The sequence below is a fragment of the Podarcis raffonei genome, chromosome 12 (genome assembly GCF_027172205.1).
Source record: "Podarcis raffonei isolate rPodRaf1 chromosome 12, rPodRaf1.pri, whole genome shotgun sequence".
Lineage (NCBI taxonomy): Eukaryota > Metazoa > Chordata > Lepidosauria > Squamata > Lacertidae > Podarcis > Podarcis raffonei.
The window spans coordinates 35358905-35382004 of record NC_070613.1 but is presented as its reverse complement, the minus strand read 5'-3'; the positions used below and the strand labels follow the sequence as shown (position 1 = coordinate 35382004).

Genomic DNA, 23100 nt, shown 5'->3' with positions numbered 1-23100 from the left:
GGTATTGCTCTGGCTCTCCCATGATTTCCCAACTTTCCCCCACATCTGCCTCTGAGCTGTGATCTCCCTCAAACTCCTGTTGTAAATCTATATTGTCTTCCTCTTCTTCCTCCTCCCTGCAAGGGTCAGGATGGGGAGGCAGTCTCCACTATTCCTCTTCTGCCCAGTCCCTGAGAGGTAGATGCTTTGGGACTAAACTTATTGAGCTTTTACAATAAATAATTGGGCACCGTATACAAATGAACCCACTTACAGTTCTTTTGGGATAGGTAGAAAAAAAATCAGAATTTAGTCGGGAGTTTTGTTAACTGAGGCTCAAACATTAATAGCAGATAAATGGTGTGCTCTGATCATCCCAACCGAATCAGAATTTTTTAGTAAAATTGGTATAATCTGCCAACAATGGCAAAATGAAAGGAAATGGTTCACTTAAGGGAAGGTAGATAAAGAAATGAGCAGTGTGGGAATCGATGCTGCCCTTTATTAAGTATGTGGAATGATGACATCAAATAAAATTATTTAAAGCTATTCTCTGCTGTCATAATTGATCCATTGTTACTTCAATCATTTATTCATGCAATAAAAAATTATGTAATATAATGTGAATTTATAGAGAGTATTATATATGTGTTGTATTGAATAGATAATTTTAATGTTGATGTAGAATCATCCAGAAGGGAGCGAGTTGATTTTTGAGGGAACATTAGATTGTAGTGTGTAACATGTTATGTGCAGAGTTTTTTTGGTTTTTGTATGTTTATATAAATGAATCAGTAAAAACCGAAAAGTAGATCATCTGTGATAATTGCCCACCTATCACTTTCACTGTATGTACAATTTCACTGCGACACCATAGCCAGTCATTGAGAAATAGACATGTGCTGCCATCATGCATGTGCTTAATGCAATTCCCTATGGAGAGCTGCTCCTTGGGAAAAACCCCTTGCCTTCCATAAGAGTCCTCAATGAGATGGAATGAAGGCAAGAATATGTTGCTTTCTTAAATAACTCAGAGCAATATGGCTGAGTACCTGTTACATAAGCATAACTCAAGGTGCAATCCATTGTATGTTGACAGAGCAGCCATGAAGTGTGTATTTCACCACCACCACACTTCCTCAGTATGCTTGTACTGAAATGCTGGTCTGCCATGAGGAATGGGAGACCCACACGCACCTCCTACTGCACATGCGTAGGTGAGAGAAAGATCTGAGAGTGTCAGGAGGAGGGGACAGTTTTGTTGAGCCCTGTGCTGATCTCTCCACTTGAGTGACTGCCTCCATGTGGTTAGCAAGCCACGCTCTAAGTTTTCACATTTGGAAATATCGCATAAACCTCCCCAGTTTGTGGCATTCCCGGTTGTATCTGGAAACGGCACCATTTTGTAAAATCTTTTTGATTCTGCATTGCGAACCTCAAATAGTAGGAGTGTTTGATTGAGCGAGGCCTGCAACAAAACATTGTAGGGAAGACTTTTCATGTATAGGATCTAACCCATGGGTAGGCAAACTAAGGCCCGGGGGCCGGATTCGGCCCAATTGCCTTCTCAACCCGGCCTGTGGACAGTCAGGGAATCAGTGTGTTTTTACATGAATTGAATGTGTCCTTTTATTTAAAATGCATCTCTGGGTTATTTGTGGGGCCTGCCTTGTGTTTTTACACGAGCAGAATGTTTGCTTTTATTTAAAATGCATTTCTGGGTTATTTGTGGGGCATAGGAATTCGTTCATTTATTTATTTTTTCAAAATATATTCTGGCCGCCCCACAAGGTCTCAGGGACGGTGGACTGGCCCCCTGCTGAAAAAGTTTGCTGACCCCTGATCTAGCCAGACAACCACCCACAGTCTGCCTCCTTCCACAATAGCCCATTCAATCTCCCCTCTGTCCCCTCTATCTCCCCTCCCCTCCCAGTAGCAGACGGTGGGGCAGCAGCAATCACCTCACCTCCCATCACCAGCGTCATTATGGCTTCCCAGGAGGGCGAGAGGGGAGTAGGCAGTGAGACCATAAGACTGCAAACACACCGGCGGAGCCAATTCATGCTTCCACCAGTGCATTTGCACAACAACAATCTCACAGCCACCTTCCCTCGCCTCCAGGGAAGCAATAACAACGTTGGTGATGGGAGAGCAGGTAAGCGCCCCACCTTGGGACCACGACTGCTTCCCACAATAATCAGCCAGAATTCCATGGTTGCTAAATATGCTCTGTTCTCATGGGATGGTTCCGGTTGCATAACCCTGCATAAGGTTGCTTTCTAAAGGTTTTTTTAAAACTTCTGAGGACTTACAGTTCTTCCGGGCCTGGTGCTCCTTCCCTCCTTTGCACAGATGGTGCCGTTTTGGCTAAATAAGGTTCCATGCTTGGAGAATTGTTGGAGAATGCAGACTGTTTCATATTAAGGTAAAAGACCCGTGGATGGTTAAGTCCAGTCAAAGGCGACTCTGGGGTTGCAGCGCTCATCTCGCTTTCAGGCCAAGGGAGCCAGCATTTGTCCACAGACAGCTTTCCGGGTCATGTGTCCAGCATGACTAAACCACTTCTGGTGCAACGGAACACCGTGACAGAAACCAGAGCGCATGGAAACGCCATTTACCTTTCTACCACAGTGGTACCTATTTATCAACTTGCACTTTTTTGAGTGCTTTCTAACTGCTAGGATGGTAGGAGCTCGGACCAAGCAATGGGAGCTCACTCTGTCGCGGGAATTCTAACCCCCGATGTTTTGATCGGCAAGCCCAAGAGGCTCAGTGGTTTAGACCAGAGCGCCAAAAGGAAGATAAGAAGAGCTTTACTGGATCAGACCAAATGCCTGTCTAGTCTAGCATCCTGTTCCCACATGGCCAACCAGATATCTATGAATGTCCCTCCAGCAGGACATGAAGGCAATATCAGTCCCTCTGTTGGATATTCAAAAGCACATGGCCTCTAATCCTGGTGGTTGTATGTATAAATATAAAAGTCTCCCTTGATCTGGTGCCCTCCAAATATTTTGAACTACAACTCCCATCAGCTCCATTTGCTTGCCTGCTGGGAATGAGAGTCTTGAGAGCCATAAGGTCATATGGAAGCCCATCAGCCATGAATGGTAATGCCACCAGGGTGGAAGGAAGGAAGGAAGGAAGGAAAAAGGAGGGGTTACCAGGATTCTGGCAGGCCATACTTCAGGGCTGGTGGCCTATATTTAGTTCCACTTAGTTGTGGAGACCTGCACTAAATGTTCAATGCTTTGAGCAACACAAATCTTTCCTAAACTCATCTTTCTGTTATCTTAAATAAAAAATAAGGGTTCTTTTTTTCAAAACAAAGCAGCAATAGGTTTAGAGCACTTTTTCGAATTGGTTTTGATAGTCTAATTCACAGGCACAGGAACGTTTCTGTCCTCTAAAAATGCTATCAATATTAAGAGATTTGTCAAAGCAATAAATAATATTCTGTACACTGATTAATAAAATATGCACTTTCCACATTTTTTTATTTTTATTTTTTTATCTCAGTTGCATCATGGCCAATAATTGTAATGGAACAAATAATGTTCTATAAAATAAATATTAAAAGTGAGTCCCGAGGCCAGAAAAATTGTCAAACAAATGTCACTTTTTACAACTACTGTACTGAAGTTGGTACTCTGATTGTTGTTCATGCTACTTGAGACAGTAAAGAGGTTGTAACTCAGTTTTAATAGCTTTTAAAAAAAGAAACCCTTGCCCATTATAATGGGCCTTTTCTTGACACACACATTTAAAATGTTACCATTTGGAGTGCACAAGTAATTTATTTAAACAAATGTATGTACAAGGAGAAGGAAGGGAGAACACTACAGAATTCAGTACGATGGCTGCATGCATTTGGTGGGTGTGATACTCCCAGCTGGTCTTCTTAGCAATGGGACATGAAGTGAAAACTAGGAAAAATACTGAAGGTGATTCATTCCCATCACCACATGGAAGGATCCTCGTACCTGTAGCACAGAGAAAAACATATCCTGGTGGTCAGTGAGAGAACAGAAATATTTAAACTGTTTTTCAGGACTACTATAAGTTCACTCAAAGACATATATGATGAGTTACCACGTGCAACCCAATTCATAGACAAGAAGGGATACAAGTGAGATTTGTACACCGAATAATGGAAATAATAGTTTTATATTAAGAACGTTCTAGGTTGAATCCAGTGAAATCCTTGCATGAGCAGACCAATTTCTGCTTGCACCACAGAACTTCTCTTCCTTCTCCACCCTCCCACATGCACTGCCCTGAATCTGTTCTGGTAGATTTGGGAAGTACCCAGAGCACATGGGGTTCAGTGGCACACAGAGGGAGAAGTTCTGTGGTGTGAGGAGGAGATGTTTTGCTCAGACAATGGCTTTGTTGGATGCAGGGACAGATGGATGAGGAGCCCAAGAAGAACTTTCACAGAGGAGGATGTTGTTCAACACAGGATGAGCCGAATGTCTGAAGGCTCTGGTGTTAATTTCCTAGGAAGGCATGGAAGACACATCGGCTGCCCATATATATCATGCACCTTCTTCCTGGAAAGGCGAGTCCTCCACTCTGATTTAGGCATCTGAATTTAATCCTACTGTAATGCAGCCAATCCAGTAAAATCATTGGTTTCTATACCATTGAAGAAGGCCACAAGGTTGAAATGCACCTGGGAACTGAATTGTTACTTTTTTATCTTTAATTTACTTTAAAATATTCATAGGCCACTTCTCAGGGCAATTCCCATCCAAAGTGGCTTTCCAACAGCAAAAGTAAAAAGTAATAAAAATAGAAGTCAGCAATACGAATAACAAAAAACAACAAATGTATTTGAAATCAAAAGACCAATAGAACATAGCATTGCTCACCATATTAGTTGGTGACTATACTTATTTCTCTCTGTCTGTGTTGCAGATAATCACATTATTTTGTTAACAATGTGTTGAAAATCGGATTCCGTGTGTGTGTAATATTCTAGTTTTCCCTTTAAAGTTTGATTATGTGCAAGCTGCAGTAGATGAAGTAAAAACTGTTGAATCATATTATAAAGGATTGTTCCTTGCTCTGAAGTGAGTCTCACTACTGGCTGTATCTGACTAAGTCTTCCTTAGTGTAGACCCATTGAAACCAATGGACTTAAGTTAGTCAAATTCAGCTAATTTTAAACATGCATTTTACACAGAATTCTTGAGCGCTTGCTTAGCTTTCTGCCATTGAACCCACTGGCTTAGCTTTGACAGAACATCATCCTGTTTGAATAAGGTAGATGCATGATGGCTTGGATGAAATTATATTCAGAGGGAGGGAGGGAGACAGAAGATATTTGCAATTCATTAAAGCCCAGTTCTTCGTGTAACACTCTGTACGTTTGTACCACAATTGCAGAATCTCTAGTATCTATAGCTCTATTCTGGCATTATTTGGTTCAATGTTTGTCAACATAGGACAGGCACAGGCAAACTCGGCTCTCCAGATGTTTTGGGACTACAATTCCCATCATCCCTGACCACTGGTCCTGTTAGCTAGGGATGGTGGGAGTTGTAGTTCCAAAACATCTGGAGGGCCGAGTTTGCCTATGCCTGACATAGGAGCAAGGAGTGAGGTCATGTTGAGTAGACCCCCTTCGGACAATGTATGTTCCTTCCTCAACAACTGTGTGTACAGCATGGTCGTACATAGGGTGGAGACCATCACATGTATAAGTTGTATGCATGAAAGCTTCCCAGAGATCTGTAACCCTGTGGTTCTAGATCTTGGAGAACCCTTGTGCATACAACTATACATGGAAAGTCCCGATTCCCTACAGGCATTCATGGTTGTTGGGGGAGAAGCATGCAATGTTGTGGGTGGGGTAATTCATCATGGTCCTACTATTTGGTCTCACATTGATGAAGATTTATGGAAACTTTTTGGCATGTAAAAAGTTTTGAATGTAAACTTCAACAAATTCTATAGTAACTCCCCCCCCCCCAGCTTTAAAGCAGGGGTCCAGAACTGGATATGGTTCTAGAATGTGCAAAGTAAAAAATAACCTCTTATTTGTTCAATATTTCTTTTTTTTTTTTACAAAAGGAAGGGTTGGTAGTTTAGAGCAAGGGCTTAAGCAACTCAGTGATAAGATAGCTCAGTGATAATAATGATCACAAAAAGACTTTTATACGTACCTAGATCTAGGAATATTTTCTGTGCTTTCTCTCAACAAGAGGTCGGAGAGCAGTGTCTCTGGGCTGGATCGCTTTCCATACCTGTTGAATCAGTTTTGTTTTTAAAAAAGAAGTATCTTAAAAACAGATTAAGTTGAAACATGTAAATACATGACAAGAATTAAGTCAAATGTGTTATCTGGTGCTTCAACCACACAGCACTTTCCTCAAATTTCCCATATAATGCAGTGTGAACACACATAAGGCCATAGTTCTGTGGTAGAAGCACATCTGCTGCTTGTAGGCATCTCCCTGGATTCTCCACTAAAAGGGTCAGGTAGCAACCAATGTGAAAGACCCCTGCCTGAGACCCCAGAGCAGATGCCCACCCAGATGTTGCTAGACCAGAAGAGGATCATCTGGTGGGGTGAAGCCATAGCAATAGCCTCCTGGCCGTAGCATTGAACTCTTGTGCTTTCTTCTCCACCCTTCCCCACAAGTCACAAGCTGTTATCAAGTTGGTTCCAATAATCTGCACTTTCAGTTTTGTTGTTATCCTGGTGTGGTGAGCATGGCTAAAGAGTTAGTGCAAGTCAACTAATTTGAGTTTTGCTTTTTTGAATTACACTGGCTGGTGGGGCAGCTATTATAGCTTGCTAACAATGTGTTGGGTACTGTGCAGAAGAGAAGTCATGCATTACTAAAAACCAGTGCTTTTTTTCAGGGTGTATTCAAGGGTACGCAGTACCGGCACCCCTTTTTTTTTTGAGATGAAAAGCACTGGTTAAAAGTGTAGCACTTACTGTAACAACTTCATGGTAAGTACCAGCACTTATATTTCTAGAAAAAAAGCACTGACTAAAACCATTTATCAATTTTCTTGGTCTAATCCCCTATAGAGCTGAATTTATTTATTTTTTAGTGCGGGAGTGATGGGTAAAAGAGATGGTTTTTTAAAAAAAAAGATAATACCTTATTCAACAAGGGACACTTTGTTCAAAGACGTGACACAGACAGAGGAAAAAACTGAAAGCATCTAACTCACACAGATAAAATTCACAATGATCCTTGCTACATAACAATCAGAATGCTAAAAAATGTAACTGCTTGAAATTTCCAGAGGGCACAAAACACTACAGCTTGACTTTTGTGTGCTTCATTGTGTGAGGAATACAGACTGTGAAGAGTGTTGGGAGGGCTACACAGTGTTGGGACTTGCGTTCAGAAGGCTGGCTTTGTTCTTTTCTCAGATAAAGCAAACTTTCTTCAACACCATCGCCTCCCTCTTACTAAACTGGCAGGGGAAGGGAGTGGCATTCTGTGGTTCTCCCTGGTGCCAAAATATCTTGGGTTGGCCCGACACATGACTCTCCCAGTTCTCCACTTTCCAGCAGTGGCTGTGTGAAGCACCTACTCCAAAATCATAGAATTGTAGAGTTGGAAGGGACCCTGAGGGTCATCTAGTCCAACCCCCTGCAATAAAGGAATATGCAGCTGTCCCATATGAGAATAGGATGGTACGCACCCTGGAATTGATCTCTTTCAGCTTCTGCCTTCTGGAAGAAGGTGCAGGGTTATAAAGACTAGGACTAGCCGCCTGAGAAACAGTTTTTATCCAAACGCGATTTTGGTTTTAAACGCAGTGTAAGGTAATCTCTGTGGGAGTATATTGTATTTAATTATGGGGTATCAGAGTTTTTAGGGGTTAACCAGGCTGGGATAGCAGGCTTGTTGGTTTTTGAATATCTGATGTATATTTTTTTCCATTTTTGTTGTTCTGTGTGGGACAATGACAATAAAGATTATCGTATCGTATTAAACCTGCAACCTTGGCATTATCAGCACCATGCTCTAACCAACTGAGCTATTGCTCACTTCTCTTAGAACGCATTTGCCCTGTTTTATTTGTTGCGTTTAAAAAAACCCAATCCCATCCTTCCCTCAAGGAGCCCAGGCTGATCACATAATTCCATCTTCCTCACAAGAAGCCTGGGAAGGAGGGAGGGAGGGAGGGAGGTTAGGTTTTGAGTGTGTTACTAGAAGTAATATGTATACCATATATCATTCAGCCTTACAGAAACCAAAGTTCCTATTTTCCAGAGAGGGAGCAGAGGCTGAAAGATGGAATTTTAAAACCCTCTAGTCTTTGGAGGGGGGGTATAGTGTGACATACCTGATAGGGCAGAAGTACAATTTATTAAACATGTACAGTGATACCTCCGGTTACGTAAACTTCGGGATGCAAAAGCGGCAAACCCGAAAGTATTTTACCAGGTTTTGCCATGCGCGCATGTGCAGAAGCGGTCCTCAGGTTGAGGAAACCTCAGGATCCGACCGGACCTCCAGAACAGATCCCATCCGCAGCCGGAGGTACCACTGTATTAGAATTCCCGTGGTACTGTAGAACAAAGTCTAACTAAGCCCAACAAACTGTCTCCAGAGGACTTAAAAAATTAATACCGTATTTTTTGCACCATAACACTCACTTTTTTCCTCCTAGAAAGTAAAGGGAAATGTCTGTGCGTGTTATGGAGGGAATGCCTACGGGTGGCATGCCTACGGATTTTCCTCCTCTAAAAACTATGTGCGTGTTATGGTCGGGTGCATGTTATAGAGCGAAAAATACGGTAAATCCCAGTCTGAAGATCCTGGGAAGCTCGAAAACAGGACAAGATGGTGATAAACATCCCCTGCTTGTCTCATTTGACCATTGATGGACACGACCATGTTAATGGCACGGGAAGGCCCATAGCTCAGTGATAGAGAACATTCACTGCTTGAAAAACTTCCTGGATCCAATCCCCAACTTTGCTAGGTAGGGCTCAAAAAGACCTACAGTGGTACCTTCGTTCGCGAATGGTATACTTGCCAAACAAATCAGCTCCCGGACACCACAAACCCGGAAGTAAGTGTTCCTGTTTGTGAACATTTTTCGGAAACCGAACGTCTGCTTGAGCTTGAGCTCAGAAAGCTCCTGCAGCCAATGGGAAGCTTATATCTGAAACCTTGGAGAGCCAGTCAGTCTGGGTAGCAGATAATACTGAACTACAGGGACCAGTGGTCTGACTCAGTATAATAAGTCTTCTTCCTGCACTTCCAATAACCTATTTTCAGTATTATTATTTTTTAAACAAAAACATTTTCCCCATTTCAATGGTACATACTAACTTCACTATAACAAAGGCATTCCCTTTTGCATTTAGCCAATGAGATTTCTTTATGCCATACAGACAAAGCATTTCTGAAGTGAAGAATATGAAGAGAACCAGCTGCTTTAATCAACCACCCATACAATAATTTAATGAAGCATAATGCTAAATTCAAATGTTCTCTAGCCCCAAATGATCTGAGGCTTGCTTCTGCTTCCTTTCTCCAGTGAATTGAGACATGGCCAGAGCTTCAGCGATAGAATGAGTTAATATCCTTAAGGAAAATGCCTGGGCTTTTTATATTAGTTTACCAAATTAAGACTCTGATCCTGCTGCCCATTATGAGCCGAAACCCTCGTTGATGTCAATTAATAGTACTTCTGGATGATGTCTTTCACAATAAAGAGGAGATTCAGCTGCAGTAAATATAATGGAATTCAAGCAAAATTGCCACCCACTCTTGCTTGAATGCCATAAACCAGGACCCCAATTTAAAAGGGGAAAAACAGCTCTAATACCATGAGACTCGGTTCATTTGTTAGGTTGCATCTTGCAGTCCCAAAACAGATGTGTTCTCTAGAATTCCCCCCTCACCATGAGATAATTTTTTTTAACCTAATAATAATAATAATAATGTATTATTTATACCCCGCCCATCTGGCTGGGTTTTCCCAGCCACTGTGGGCCGCTCCCAACAGAACACCAGTAACAATAATAAAAAAGCAACAACATCAAACATTAAAAGCTTCCCTAAACAGGGCTGCCTTCAGATGTCTTCTAAAAGTCAGATGGTTGTTTATTTCCTTGACATCTGAAGGGAGGGCATTCCACAAGGCGAGTGCCACTACTGAGAAGGCCCTCTTTCTGGTTCAACAAGGAGTCTTATGGAACTATTTTTAAAAGAACAAACTGGAAACCTACCTTTGCCTGTGGTTTGTTTGTTTTAACATCATCTCATGAGTGAATAACCCTAACCGACCCTATGTCTGTTGACTCGGAAGGAAGCCCTATTGAATTCCATGGGGTTTACTCCTCAGAGGTATGTAGCTGCTTAGGATGGCAGCCAAAGACTGTTTTGATTTCTAGTTCTAGTCTTTGATTTCCAAAAAGAACCAATGTTGGCAAGATGCTTTTACTAGAGGTGGATTCAGATGATCATGTTATTTGTGGAATGATTGCCAGGGATCGGGGCAAAATTTGGTTCGCTTCACTATGCAATTCACAGTTCCTGAACCAACAGGCCAACTGAATGTGATGCAGCTGTGCTATCCAGCTCACACTCTGCCTCCACTGTCTGAGACAGCAAAGCTTCTAAATTCCAGTTGCTGGAAACCACAGAAGTGGGTCTTGCCTGGGGGCTTCTCGCCACTGTGTGAAAAGGATGTGGGGCTAGATGGGCCATTGGCCTACTCCAGCAGTTCCATAAGACTCCTTGTTGAACCAGGCAAAGGGCCTTCTCGGGAGTGGCGCCCATCCTGTGGAAGGCCCTCCCTTCAGATGTCAAGGAAATAAACAACTATCTGACTTTTAGAAGACATCTGAAGGCAGCCCTGTTTAGGGAAGCTTTTAATGTTTGATGTTGTTGCTTTTTTATTATTGTTATGTTCTCTCCTCTGAATGTTATGGTGCAGTTCTCCAACCCAAAGACAGGCACAAGACTGTGCATAGCTCAGGAGGGAGCACAAAAATGCATGTCGCGACACACAAATATACATTATGTTGCAGAAAACATGTGCTTTAAATGGGCCTTGAATGTGTGGGGTGAACGCAGCCGACATCACAAATCCAACATCACTGACAGGCACTGCTGGAGTTTCATTAACTGCTAGAGTGCTGCTGAGCCATGTCTCATGGGGAGAAAGAAGAGGCTGTGGGCTGGGCTGAAAGCAAAGCTTTTGAGCTGCAAAAATCTACCAGTATGTTTTTTTTTGGGGGGGCACACTCTTCTTGTTGCTGGTAAGGGGTGCTTGAATGTTCTGTTGTAAGAAACACTTTTGAGATATTTCTCATGGTGTAAGATATTTGGCACATAGAAATCCCTCAGAGGGTACGTTCACAATGTACACACCAGAAGGCCCTGCATTATGGGGATTAAATGGGTTATTTCTGTTAGAATTCCTGCTCCGTGACTGCAGTCATGGGATTGTTGTCTTTCACATGACCGTATATGTTTTGACTCCACAGAGTGGGAAGTGATGGAGACAGGATGTTTGTGTTACTATGTTGCGTGAAGTGGGACTATTGTCCTTTGTTCTTTTTCCCTTTGCTGTCTGATGCTAGAGAGAGAGGGAGCCATGTTGCAGTGCTTTATATGTAAATAAAATAGATTAGCCAAAATACTGAGTTGCTGAGGTCTGTCACGCATGATGTGGATCCCTAAGTGTGCCAGTGTCGGTTGGCAACGGTCGCTGTGACATTCGGGCTGAAGAAAGCTTTTGAAGCTCCCAAACGAAAGACCAGGAGGGAGAGAACATGCCAGTTGGGCATGTGTCTCTGCCAGGGTCCTACTCGAGTGTAGGCTGAACTCCTGACAATTTCTGTATGTTGCTGGTCTGGCTGTTCCTCTACCACTACAGCCCTAAGTCTGTATAGGTGATTCTTAGAAACCAAACAAGGCACAGAGGATGAGATCTGGTTGGAAAGCCAGCTTCTCCCCTCTCTCTGTTGCATCATCTCCCACTGTGGGAAACCCTCAGATGAGAGATGAATCAGACCAGAGGCCCATCGAGTCAAGCAATCTGCTTTTGCAGCTACCACCCAAACACCCATGGGAAGCCGACAAGCAGGGCTTGAGCCGAGTGGCACTCTCCCACTCAGGATCTTCTCATCACGATACCACCTTCAACACTGAAGGCAGTATATAGCCATCATGGTTAGTCACCATTGAGAGCCTGATCCCACCCCCACCTCCTGAAGTTTTCCGATTGCCTTTTTTTTAAAGCCATTAAAGTTGGCAGCCATCACTGCATCTTGTGGCAATGAATTCCATAGCTCAACTATGCCCTCAGCCTTTCAGCATTCAGCTTCGTTGAGTGATCTGGGCTGTACATTATGTGAGAGGAAGAAAATTGTCTCCCATTCTGCTTTCCCTACGCTATGCACAATTTGGCAAACTTCATTCACATCCACCTTTGCTCTCCTTTTTTCTACAAAACCCCAAACCTTGTAGCCTGCTCACTTGGATCCTATCAAAGGAACAGAGGGACGCAGGGCTGAGATCCTGAATTGCTAGAGGCATAGCAAGGCATGGATCTTTCTCCTCCAGCTTGTGTCTTCTTCTACAAAAGGAGATGAGGGCTTGAAACAGACAGATGTTTGGTATTCCCATTTGTTTCTTGTTTGCCTTATAGGAGTTCTTTGTTGAAAAGTGGTACATTCCACCCTCTCTTAAAACCTTTTCACATGCAAGGCTTTAACCAGGTTTTGTTTTAATTGTTCCATAATGGAAATGTACAACTTACACTGGTTGTAATGTACATTTCACTTAAAAAAAACGGCCTGTTTTCTATCCAGGATTAATATTTCCATACGGCAGAAATTGTGAATGGAAAGCTAAGGGTTGTTTCCCCCCCCCAAAGTCTTCTGTAGAAGTGGTCTAATTAGACAAAGTATACTGGTGGAAACACATTTTCTCACTTCGTCCTCTTCTTATACCTGGTACTTTGATGTGGATCAATTAATCTGAATCATAAAATTGTAACATCCCACCTCTGCTTAGAAATCTCCAAGGAAGGAGAGTCCATCACCTTCCAAGGGAGTCAGTTCCACTGTTGAACAGCTCTTATTCCATCACTTCTAAATGCTTTGCTATTTGTTCCTTACTAAGGAATGGTTCCTTATCTAGCATTAAAATGCTGTAAGGTATTCCTTTTTCAAGTTAATAAATACAGTTAGCTCCTTTTCTCTTCTTTGATTTCTCATTTTTTTCACAACACACACAGTGACAGGGAGCTGGCTGTTCTGACCAGAGATGGACAAATCGGTCAATTTCAGTTTCTCTCTGTTCCTAATTTTTCCACTATTATGTTCTGTCCACCACATTTCTGCATCAGTCTGGCAAATATTTTTGTCAGCACATTCGGATTTGCCTTTCTCCTAATATACACATTTTTGTATGCAGTTTTCCCTAATATAATGCAATTTTGTAAGCTTTTTTCACTAACGTATGCGTGTTTATGCACACTCTCACCTAATACACCCATTTCCAGGTACGTGTTTTGGCATTGCAAAATCCTTTTTTTAAAAAAATCATATTTCAAAGGATAGCTACATTTCAATTCACGTGTTGCTTTCGGAAGTGTGAATCAGGTCGATTTGCATTAAAATATGAATAAAATTTCTCTCTCACCCAATTCCAGTGTGTGACATATATGCAATTTTCTTACAGTACCACAATCTGTTCCTCTTTTTTTTTTTTTTTTTTTTTTGGAGTTCTTCAAGTACCAAACCCTACAAAGGGCTGGATTTTCACACAAGGCTGGATTGTCCAGAAGAACAATCCTGACTTGCTCTTTGTATGAACACATGGAGAGATGTGATAAAAATAAAAGGACGAGTGAATACAGGCAATAGTAAATATACCTGAAGAAATTGCAACGATTACTGGAAATTGTGCTTGTTATATCGAAAATCCATTGGCTCACATGGTAGACTTATTCTTGTGAGGACATGCCATTAAACTCCTTTTGATGAGAGGCTTTTCCAGTGGGCTCTTCATCGGGGGGTTTGGGGGGGCATATTTTATTGCACAGACACTAAATTACCAGTTTGCTAAGGCGTCTTTAACAAGATGAAATGATCATTCTGCCTTCTAATTCAATCCCCCCCAACTGTGAGAGCACAGAACCAGTGGCAACCTAATTAAAACTATCTCCTCTGGTTTGAATAGTAACTCAATTAGGACATGAACCAAACCTGGACTGTGTTGTAATCACTTCCTGGGACTAAATAGAACAACATCTAATGACCATTTGAATTAAGTTATTGTGGGCATCCAAATGGAGAGATTATTCCTGGGAATTTTAGTTTTTATTTGAACTTTGAAAATGATGCCATAGCAGAATATCTCTCTTCCATCAACCAGGATGCAATCTTTTTTTTCCCCTTTTCCTAAAAGGATATTGCAGCCTAATCTTTATCATACATACATTCTAAAGGCCTGTAACTAAAGATATTTAATTTCTTCTCCTTCCATTTTTTAAAAATCCACTTTTTAACAGAAAACGCTTTAAAAGTGGAGAACAATGAAACCATTAATTACTATAAAATATAAGACAAAATTTATCCAAAATAGTCCAATAAGTGCATCAGAAAAAGGGATATATAATCCAAAGTTGTTGTTTTTTAAAAAAACAAAACAAAACCTTTTATATATTAAAAAAAAATCTACTGCTTGCCTAAACAAAAACGTTTGAACTGTATGACTGAATGGATCAAGTTTCTGAACCTGCTGGATCTAAGGCAGCACAAGGCTCCTCTACTATAGGAACACAGGCAGGGAATAAGTGTCATTGGAGAATGAATGAAGCATTTCTATAATGCATGCTCTTGTGACCAGCTTCCCAGAGAGGTTGCTAAATGGCATTTTTTGCACATGAAACAGTAACAGTCCAAGCCTATGATGGTTTACTCAAATTATGAACGTATGGAACAAATATCCTGCCCTGCACTTTCTGCAACAAATCTCAGGCTTCTAGTCCTTACGTTTATAGATACCTCCATTAGGCTGGTATGAAGGGGGAAGGAGTTTTAGAAGATGACAGTGGTTTGGTAGAGGCTTTGCTTCCCATGGTGAACACCAGGGGTCGCCAATATGTTACTCTCCAGGTGTGCGAATTCAACACCCATCTGCCCTCTCCAGCTTGGCCAATGGTCAGGGATGATGGGAGTTGTAGTCCAACAACATCTGGGAAGATCCAGGTTAAAAATAATTTGTTTCTCAATTTGATCCATTTACAAATTTACATGGTTTTGTATGTATTGTGTTTTTTTGTGCATTGTGACTTGCAGTTATTTTTATTGATTATTGTTTAGTAATTATGTAATGTAATTGTTAAGAGTGGATTTCTGTGTAATTATTATTTGCTGGTATTTTGAGAGTTATTTTTATTGGCTACTTTTATATTCTGATGGATTATTGAATATTACTTTATTTGAAATAAGTTGCTTATTGTGTTTTTATTACGACATTTTTTGTATTGGAACAAATTATCATAAAGTGTGTGATCTTTTGTTTTTTTGTAAACTGCCTTGAGTATAGCAGCATAGAAAGGCACTATACATATTAAAAGTGAAATGAAGTGAAAATGAAACATCGGCTGCCCCTTGAGGGGTGAGATTACCCAGTCATCAGCAGCAGCACCAACTGCACATCCACTGAGGGAGAAATAATAGTATTGCTTCGCACCTGAACTATTGCACTGCAACTATGAAGAACAGCTGTCTGCTTAAATTGCAACAGATGATCACTATTAGGAACGAGGAAGGATTAGGGTGATAATAGAAAAATGCATGAATACAACATTTAGGAATGAACCACATCTGGATTCCCAGAAGTAAAGGGATGAGTAAATAGCAAGTATGCAAACACCCCTGAGTTTCCTATAGGCTCTAGGCTCCTATGCGTTTAATTGTTGAGTAGAAGGGAAGATGTTCACCAGGTGCAGCTTGCCCTGCCATAGACCTGCAGTAGTGTCAAATGTGCAATGGTAATAATAATAATAATAATAATAATAATAATAATAATAATAAACATTGCCTTTCTACACAAGAAAGTAGGACCTAATAGCAATGCAAGGTAAAAGATAAGCGATAGGCTGCATTTTTTCATTTTTATATTTCCATGCGGGATGAGTGGGTGTGTCACTAGAGCAGGCATACCCAAACTCAGCCCTCCAGCTGTTTTGGGACTACAATTCCCATCATTCCTGACCACTGGTCCTGTTCGCTAGGGTTGATGGGAGTTATAGTCCCAAAACATCTGGAAGGCCAAGTTTGGGGGTGCCTGCACTAGAATGAGGCTGGGAGCCCTTCAAATATGTAGATCTTCCTATGTGCATTGCCCATTCTGGAACTGGGCAGGCTATAAATCAGGGATGGCTAACCTATGGTCCTCCGTATCATGTTGGATGACGACTCCCATCATCCCTGACCACTGACAATGCTGATGGGAGCTGATGGGAGCGAGGATGCAACAACATTTGGGGAGGGGCACAGGTTAGCCACCCCTGATGAAACTCACGATGAAGAACTAACATTGTATCACATCCGGCAGTTGTATAATGGATCCGTGATACGTGGTAGGTGTCCTTAACCATGACGTTGCTCTTGCCGCCCAGAGTGACGGTGGCGATGCCCCCCTTTGGCACCTACCTCTGTCGTGTGATGAGGTTGATGTAATGCCTCAGTGCCGAGTAGTATCTGGCCATGTCTTCTGCAGGAGCATCCTCGCCAGGGCTGTCCGGTTTGGATGGATATGCTTCTGCCAGAGTCCCCAGGCAGATCAGCAGGCACAGGGCAAGCGTCATCGCAGACAGCCACAACCGCATCATCCCTTGCATCTGCAGGAGACCAGGGGAGGGTGCCGGGTGGAAGGGTGAGGCGAGGCAAGGCAGAAAGCATCACATGAAATGTTTCTCGCTAACCATTGTTTTGGCGGCAGGGGCAAAAAGACAGTGAAAGGGGTGGTCCCCAGTCCCTTGTTGTATTCGGAAGAACCCATCAACTAGCAAAACTACTCTGATGTATTGAATATTGTAGGTCCTTGGCTAAATTTCTTCTAAAGCAAGACTTGCTGGGAGTTAGGTCTGCTTGGAGAACAAGCTAAATGAGCACCTAGTGTGCCAATTTTTTGTAGTTTCTTAATGGGGAAGGATAAGTGTGGTTTGTAGGTTTTATGGTTTGAACCGACCGCACTGTGCCCCTCACTGGGGAAAAAAATGAAGGGGGCATAGACATCTTTTAAATAGCTAAATAAAATTAATGACTCAGGACATGCTCCAAGACTGCATCGTGGTGGTGTTGAAAATGGATTCTGGGAGCAGGTCGGAGCAAGGCAAACTAAATTCAGCCCTGTATTTCCCATATTTAGAATCAATATTAGACGACATTCCTTTTGGTTATACGTTTGTTTGTTAATTAAAGCTTCAAAGGATTTTACAGAGTTCGTAAGTCGTTCTTTCATTTCTGCTGAGTAAAGAATAAATCTAGGAAGCTTAACAGCTTTCACATCCTTTCTCCAAGTACATTGCTTCAGTCAACATTCTGGTTTTAGTTTATTTTATAGTCTTAAATTCTCTCTTAAAAATCAATCAATCAATCAATCATGGAAATCCCAACAATCTTTCCCCAAGGTTCCTTTAGAAAAAGGAACAAACCCCACTGAACTGGCAAGTTTTTTTTCCTTTGGAGAAGCGAGTTTATGTTTGTAATAAGCAGTGTGGGGAAGAACTATTGGTTCCTCTGGCTCAGCGTTGTGGACAAAAGCAGGTGTTTTGCTCTGCCACTGAACTAGAAGACAATAGACAACAATTGATGGGTTCCAAATGTTATTATGCCCCAGGTCAACCATTCGTGTTCCTCCTAGTGGTTCATCATCACCTTTCCCAGTGAAACGGCTCAAACAGCCAGTGTCCATAGGAAGGGAACTCCAATCCCTGAAAAGCAGGCAAACGTGGGAAGGAAAAAGTTATTTTCACAAAGGGAATTTGTTTAAAATCCAGGAATGGCGACGGAGAACTTTCAAACCGACTGGCGCTATTAAGGACTTGAATTCTGTGGGACAACCCTATCCACCGATCTACTCAAAAGTGAGTCCCGTTGATCCCAGTGGGGCTTACTCCCGAGGAAGTGGGTGCAGGCTGGCAGCCTTCTCCCGGAGCAAACTCTAACGCGAAGGAGGAGCGCGCGGAGAAAAAGTTGCAAGAAGCCTTGGAAACACGTCAAATCTTTGACGCGTGGAGAAAAGAGGGGAAACCCCGAAATGGAAAAAAAAAAAATCTCCGCAGATTTAAGCACCGATGAGATTGGAAAGCGAAAGACAGTCGAGTTGAAACCCTAAAGAGGGGGCTTTTAGCAGATGGAGAGGAGAAGCGTCCTGGGAAACTTAGGAGGAGCAGGACAAACGGAGACCAAGAAAGATGGGGGTGTGAGATGACGCGTGGGGAGGGGAGACGAGGACTCACCGTGTGTGTGGCTGAGGTTCTCTGGCAGTGCTGCTCCTACGGAGTGTGGCTTGGGCGTCGCTTCCTTCGCGAAGTGGCTCCGCTCTCCAGTGTGGGGCTGCGCGCCTCGGCGAGGTTTTTTATGGCTTTTCCAGCAGGCGGGAGGGGCTTCGAGCGATCACGCAGCGCTGACTCCGAGCCCCCCCCCCCAAGTCTCCACCACCGCCTCTCCGCCTGCGCCCTCCTGCTGCCCTGGGATTGGCGATCGCTTGACATGGACATGGGGGGGGGGGACCAGGGGAGGGAGTGGAGGGGGAGAGGGAAGGAAAAGGGGTCCGTGGGAGAGTAGCCCGACTTGCCTCAGCCATCTCCAGCCAGGCGCTAGAGGCCCCTCGATCACTCCAGAGAAAGTTTTTGGTTTGGTTTGGCCATTTCCCCCATCAACACACTCGCAGCAATTTAGTGGAGCCAAATTCCTTCCTTAGGGCATCCAGGAAGCTGGGGGGATTTAGGGGTCCTCACTCCATCCGTAAGGTCCGTATTGTTCAAGCTATGGTTTTCCCAGTAGTGATGTATGGAAGTGAGAGCTGGACCATAAAGAAGGCTGATCGCCGAAGAATTGATGCTTTTGAATTATGGTGCTGGAGGAGACTCTTGAGAGTCCCATGGACTGCAAGAAGATCAAACCTCTCCATTCTTAAGGAAATCAGCCCTGAATGCTCACTGGAAGGACAGATCGTGAAGCTGAGGCTCCAATACTTTGGCCACCTCATGAGAAGGGAAGACTCCCTGGAAAAGACCCTGATGTTGGGAAAGATTGAGGGCACAAGGAGAAGGGGACGACAGAGGACGAGATGGTTGGACAGTGTTCTCGAAGCTACCAGCATGAGTTTGACCAAACAGCGGGAGGCAGTGGAAGACAGGAGTGCCTGGCGTGCTCTGGTCCATGGGGTCACGAACATGAGTCGGACACGACTAAACGACTAAACAACAACAACAACTCCATCCATGCCCCCTAAACAGAAAGAAATGGAGAGGAGCCATTTCATCAATGAGAACTAGGGACACTCAGATGTCTAGCTGGCAAAGCAGGATTTGAACGGAGGGCAAATAGCGCTACACACACACACACACACACACACACACACACACACACACACGAGAGTCTGTAGACTTCAAAGGGAGACTAAATGCTTTCCTGCTTGCACCGAGGAGATTCAAATGCTAGGACCTGACAGGCGGCATCTGAAAAGCTGCCCGCCCCCTTTCCCTCTTCCACTCCAACTTTGATCTCGAAGCAGAGAAGACAATGATCCCTAAGAGAGCTCAGCCCTTCTTGTAATCCCACGCGGCGGCTGCAGAGTGGCAAACGCACAAATCCGAAGATTGAGTCCTGACAAATTTCGTCTGCAAAGCTCCCACCAACTGAAGAGAGGCAAAGAAAGAGTCCTTAGCATTCCACGCAGATTTCACCAACATATCCCTAGACTTCACACATTACTTTTCGGACACAAGAGATTAATTTCCATTGGGGGGGGAGCAGATGTGTGTCCTGAGTACATAAATGCATGTGCATAGCTATATATCATTTGTGGAAAGTCATTAGTCCATTGAGCTCAGTATTGCCTTCACTGACTGGCAGTGATTCTCCCGTTTCAGAAAGGAGACATTTCCTGGAGCTGCCAGTGAATCAGCCCAAGACCTTCTGCAAAGCAGATGTTCGTTGAGCTATGGAGAAAGGAGTGACCACACAGGCTGCTTTCTTGGAAAAATGCATTCGCTAACCTGTGTTGTGATGCACGGTTCTAAAAGTGCAATTGTCTTTGGCTAATGAATACACCCATGCGCTGTTCCATACACAAAGCTCTCACATTTCAAGGGTAAGCTTTCGTTACGTGCTGTATATGGGATACAGTTAATACACCCACTGAAATATGCAACGTGTGGCAAGGAATTCTTCGGGTTGATATTGCATCGAATGGCTAAATAGCAAATTGGTGTTTGTCCCGATTCCAATCAATGCCATAGAATGTGGAGACGTGAACAGGTGTGACATTGACACATGTTATCTGTGTGAGAAAGATGCTCCGGTTCTTGGGATCCTGTTTTCTGTACCTTGTGTGTAGACATTAGAACCACACACTGGATCCCAAATATAGCCACACCAATGATTCATATCATTGTGATAACTCACCAGGTGTTTTCAGTTTATTTCTTCATTCTTCTCCATTTATTTTTTTTAGCCATTCTTCAACTCAGATAAGAAATCACACTTGAAAATTCAATGACACTCTCATGAATGGAGTTTCATAGAACCATAGGGTTGGGAGGGACCCTGAGGATCATCTAGTCCAACCCCCTGCAATGCAGGAATATGCAGCTGTCTCTTACAGGGCTAGAACCTGCAACCGTGGCGTTATCAGCACCACACTCTAACCAACTAAGCTTTTTGCTTTGTTTGCTTTTTCCCCATTACTTTTGAGGTGGCCAAGGGGTTTGCATGGGTTCTTTTTTTTAATTCTACAAATCCTCTCCCAAATGATCTGTATTCTGCAGCCTTCCTAGGTGCCTGAGCATCAATCATAGCCTAATAATGAAAGGTCTCACAGGACTCTTTCAGACCAGGAAGTGCAGGCAGCTGGGGAGGCTGCAGAGGGCTGTAAAAAAAACCCAACCTGCATCTTCCTTGGCCACCTTGCCATTATAAGGTAACCTCAAAACATAGGACAATGGAGAGGCTAAAGGAATTCTAGAGTTCCCCAAGGATGAGACAGAAAAATGGAAGCCTTTTTTTTCACAGATGAATAAAACTTTGAAGCCACTGGAAGACAGATTTCATCACAGCAGTAGAAATCCTACTGAGTACAGTGTGAGTCTGCTCTGAGGTTGGTTTGTATTATACTGCAGCCTTAATGTCTCCTTTCCATGGCTTCAACATATGAGCTGTCTGTGGGCTTTTTACTATGCCTCGAGATCTCTTTCCAAGGTGGTTGCAGCCAGCACAGAGCAAAGGGCATTTTATTTACAGTGAGCATAAATTGCTTTGCACTCTTGTAATGTGCTTACAGCAGTGAGGAAGCCTCACCAGAAACAGCACGTATATCAGGTGGGGAGAAAGTGATAGATAAGACAGTGGCACGTGAGAGGGAGTTGGGAAGGGGAGATTCTCCCTTGTTTTGCTGATAGGGTACCTTGATGGCAGGTTGGAGGAATAGACTGTACCCCTTGGCATTTGCAAGCCAAAACATTGATTTTAGGCCTCTAGATCATAAGAATGTACTACCCAGGAATGCACATCAGATTTTCTTTTATTGTATTAGCAGCATCCACAGGCAGCATAGACAGCTTGAGAAAGAGACTCAAATGCATTTTTTTTAATCATTTATTTAAAAAATCAAAAGCTAGCCCCACTCCTAGCATACTGAGGACCACACATTATCATGATGTTAGGAACTGCATCGGGGGGTGAGCATTCATTAATACAGTGGTACCTCGAGTTACAAACGCCTCAGGTTACAAACGCTTCAGGTTACAAACTCCGCTAACCTGGAAGAGTTACCTCAAGCTGAGAACTTTGCCCCAGAATAAGAATGCAAATCATGTGCCGGCAGAGCAACAGCAGCAAGAGGCCCCATTAGCGAAAGCACGTCTCTAGTTAAGAACAGTTTCAGGTTAACAACGGACCTCTGGAACAAATTAAGTTTGTAACTAGAGGTACCACTGTAGTAGTCAGGTGCCGGGATTTTTGTCTGGACCAGAAGGTGAGAGGAGGGGGTTAACTGTTTAATTCCAGTATACCTGAAGGAGCATCTCCACCCCCATCTTTCTGCCCGGACACTGAGGTCCAGCTCTGAGGGCCTTCTGGCAGTTCCTTCCCTTAGAGAAGTGAGGTTACAGGGAACCAGGCAGAGGGCCTTCTCGGTAGTGGCACCCACCCTGTGGAATGCCCTCCCATCAGATGTCAAGGAAATAAACAACTAGACAACCTTTAGAAGACATCTGAAGGCAGCCCTGTATAGGGAAGTTTTTAATGTTTGATGTTTTATCCTGTTAATAATATTCTGTTGCAAGCCGCCCAGAGTGACTGGGGAAACCCAGCCAGATGGGCATTTATTATTATTATTATTATTATTATTATTATTATTATTATTCCCCCCTCATGCAGTCACAAATGAAAAGTGCCTCTCTCCATCTCCCACCACGCATGCACACTGCTAGGGCTGTGCGATGTATCGATACATCGTCCAAAATCTGTTTGAAGTCCACATTGTGATAATGGTTGCATAATATTTGACATGGTGATATATCACAATATTTCACAATGTGTGTGTGCACTATGTAAAAAAAAGTCATGATATGGGGAAAACTGTGAAGCTGATCATCACTTCTCTCATGTTGCTCTGTACTAGAAATTAATAACTGTAACAATATGTTAAAGGGAATTAAAAATGTATCCGTTTGAGACACCTAAGTTGCAGCAGTTGCCAGGACATTACCCTATGCACTTCTATGTACCATATTTACTCGAATGTATGGCCAAATTACATCACAAAAATTAGGGTTAGATTTGAGGACACATTTACATTCGCCAACAAATACTTTTTTGATTTCAAGGTTTTGAAAATTGAGGTGTGCATTAGATACAATGGCGCATTAAATTCG

At 42.9% G+C, this 23100-nt stretch overlaps 1 protein-coding gene across 1 annotated transcript; it reads right to left on the bottom strand.

Moving 5' to 3' along the window:
* Positions 1-3446: 3446 nt before the first annotated feature.
* NPY (neuropeptide Y) lies at positions 3447-18581 on the bottom strand. The gene is made up of 4 exons (XM_053359838.1): positions 18460-18581; positions 16649-16836; positions 6150-6230; positions 3447-3962 (listed from the first exon to the last, which is right to left on the bottom strand). Exons 2-4 carry the CDS (start codon positions 16834-16836, stop codon positions 3938-3940), a joined length of 294 nt encoding a protein of 97 aa, XP_053215813.1. The 5' UTR covers positions 18460-18581; the 3' UTR covers positions 3447-3937.
* Between the last annotated feature and the right edge of the window lie 4519 nt (positions 18582-23100).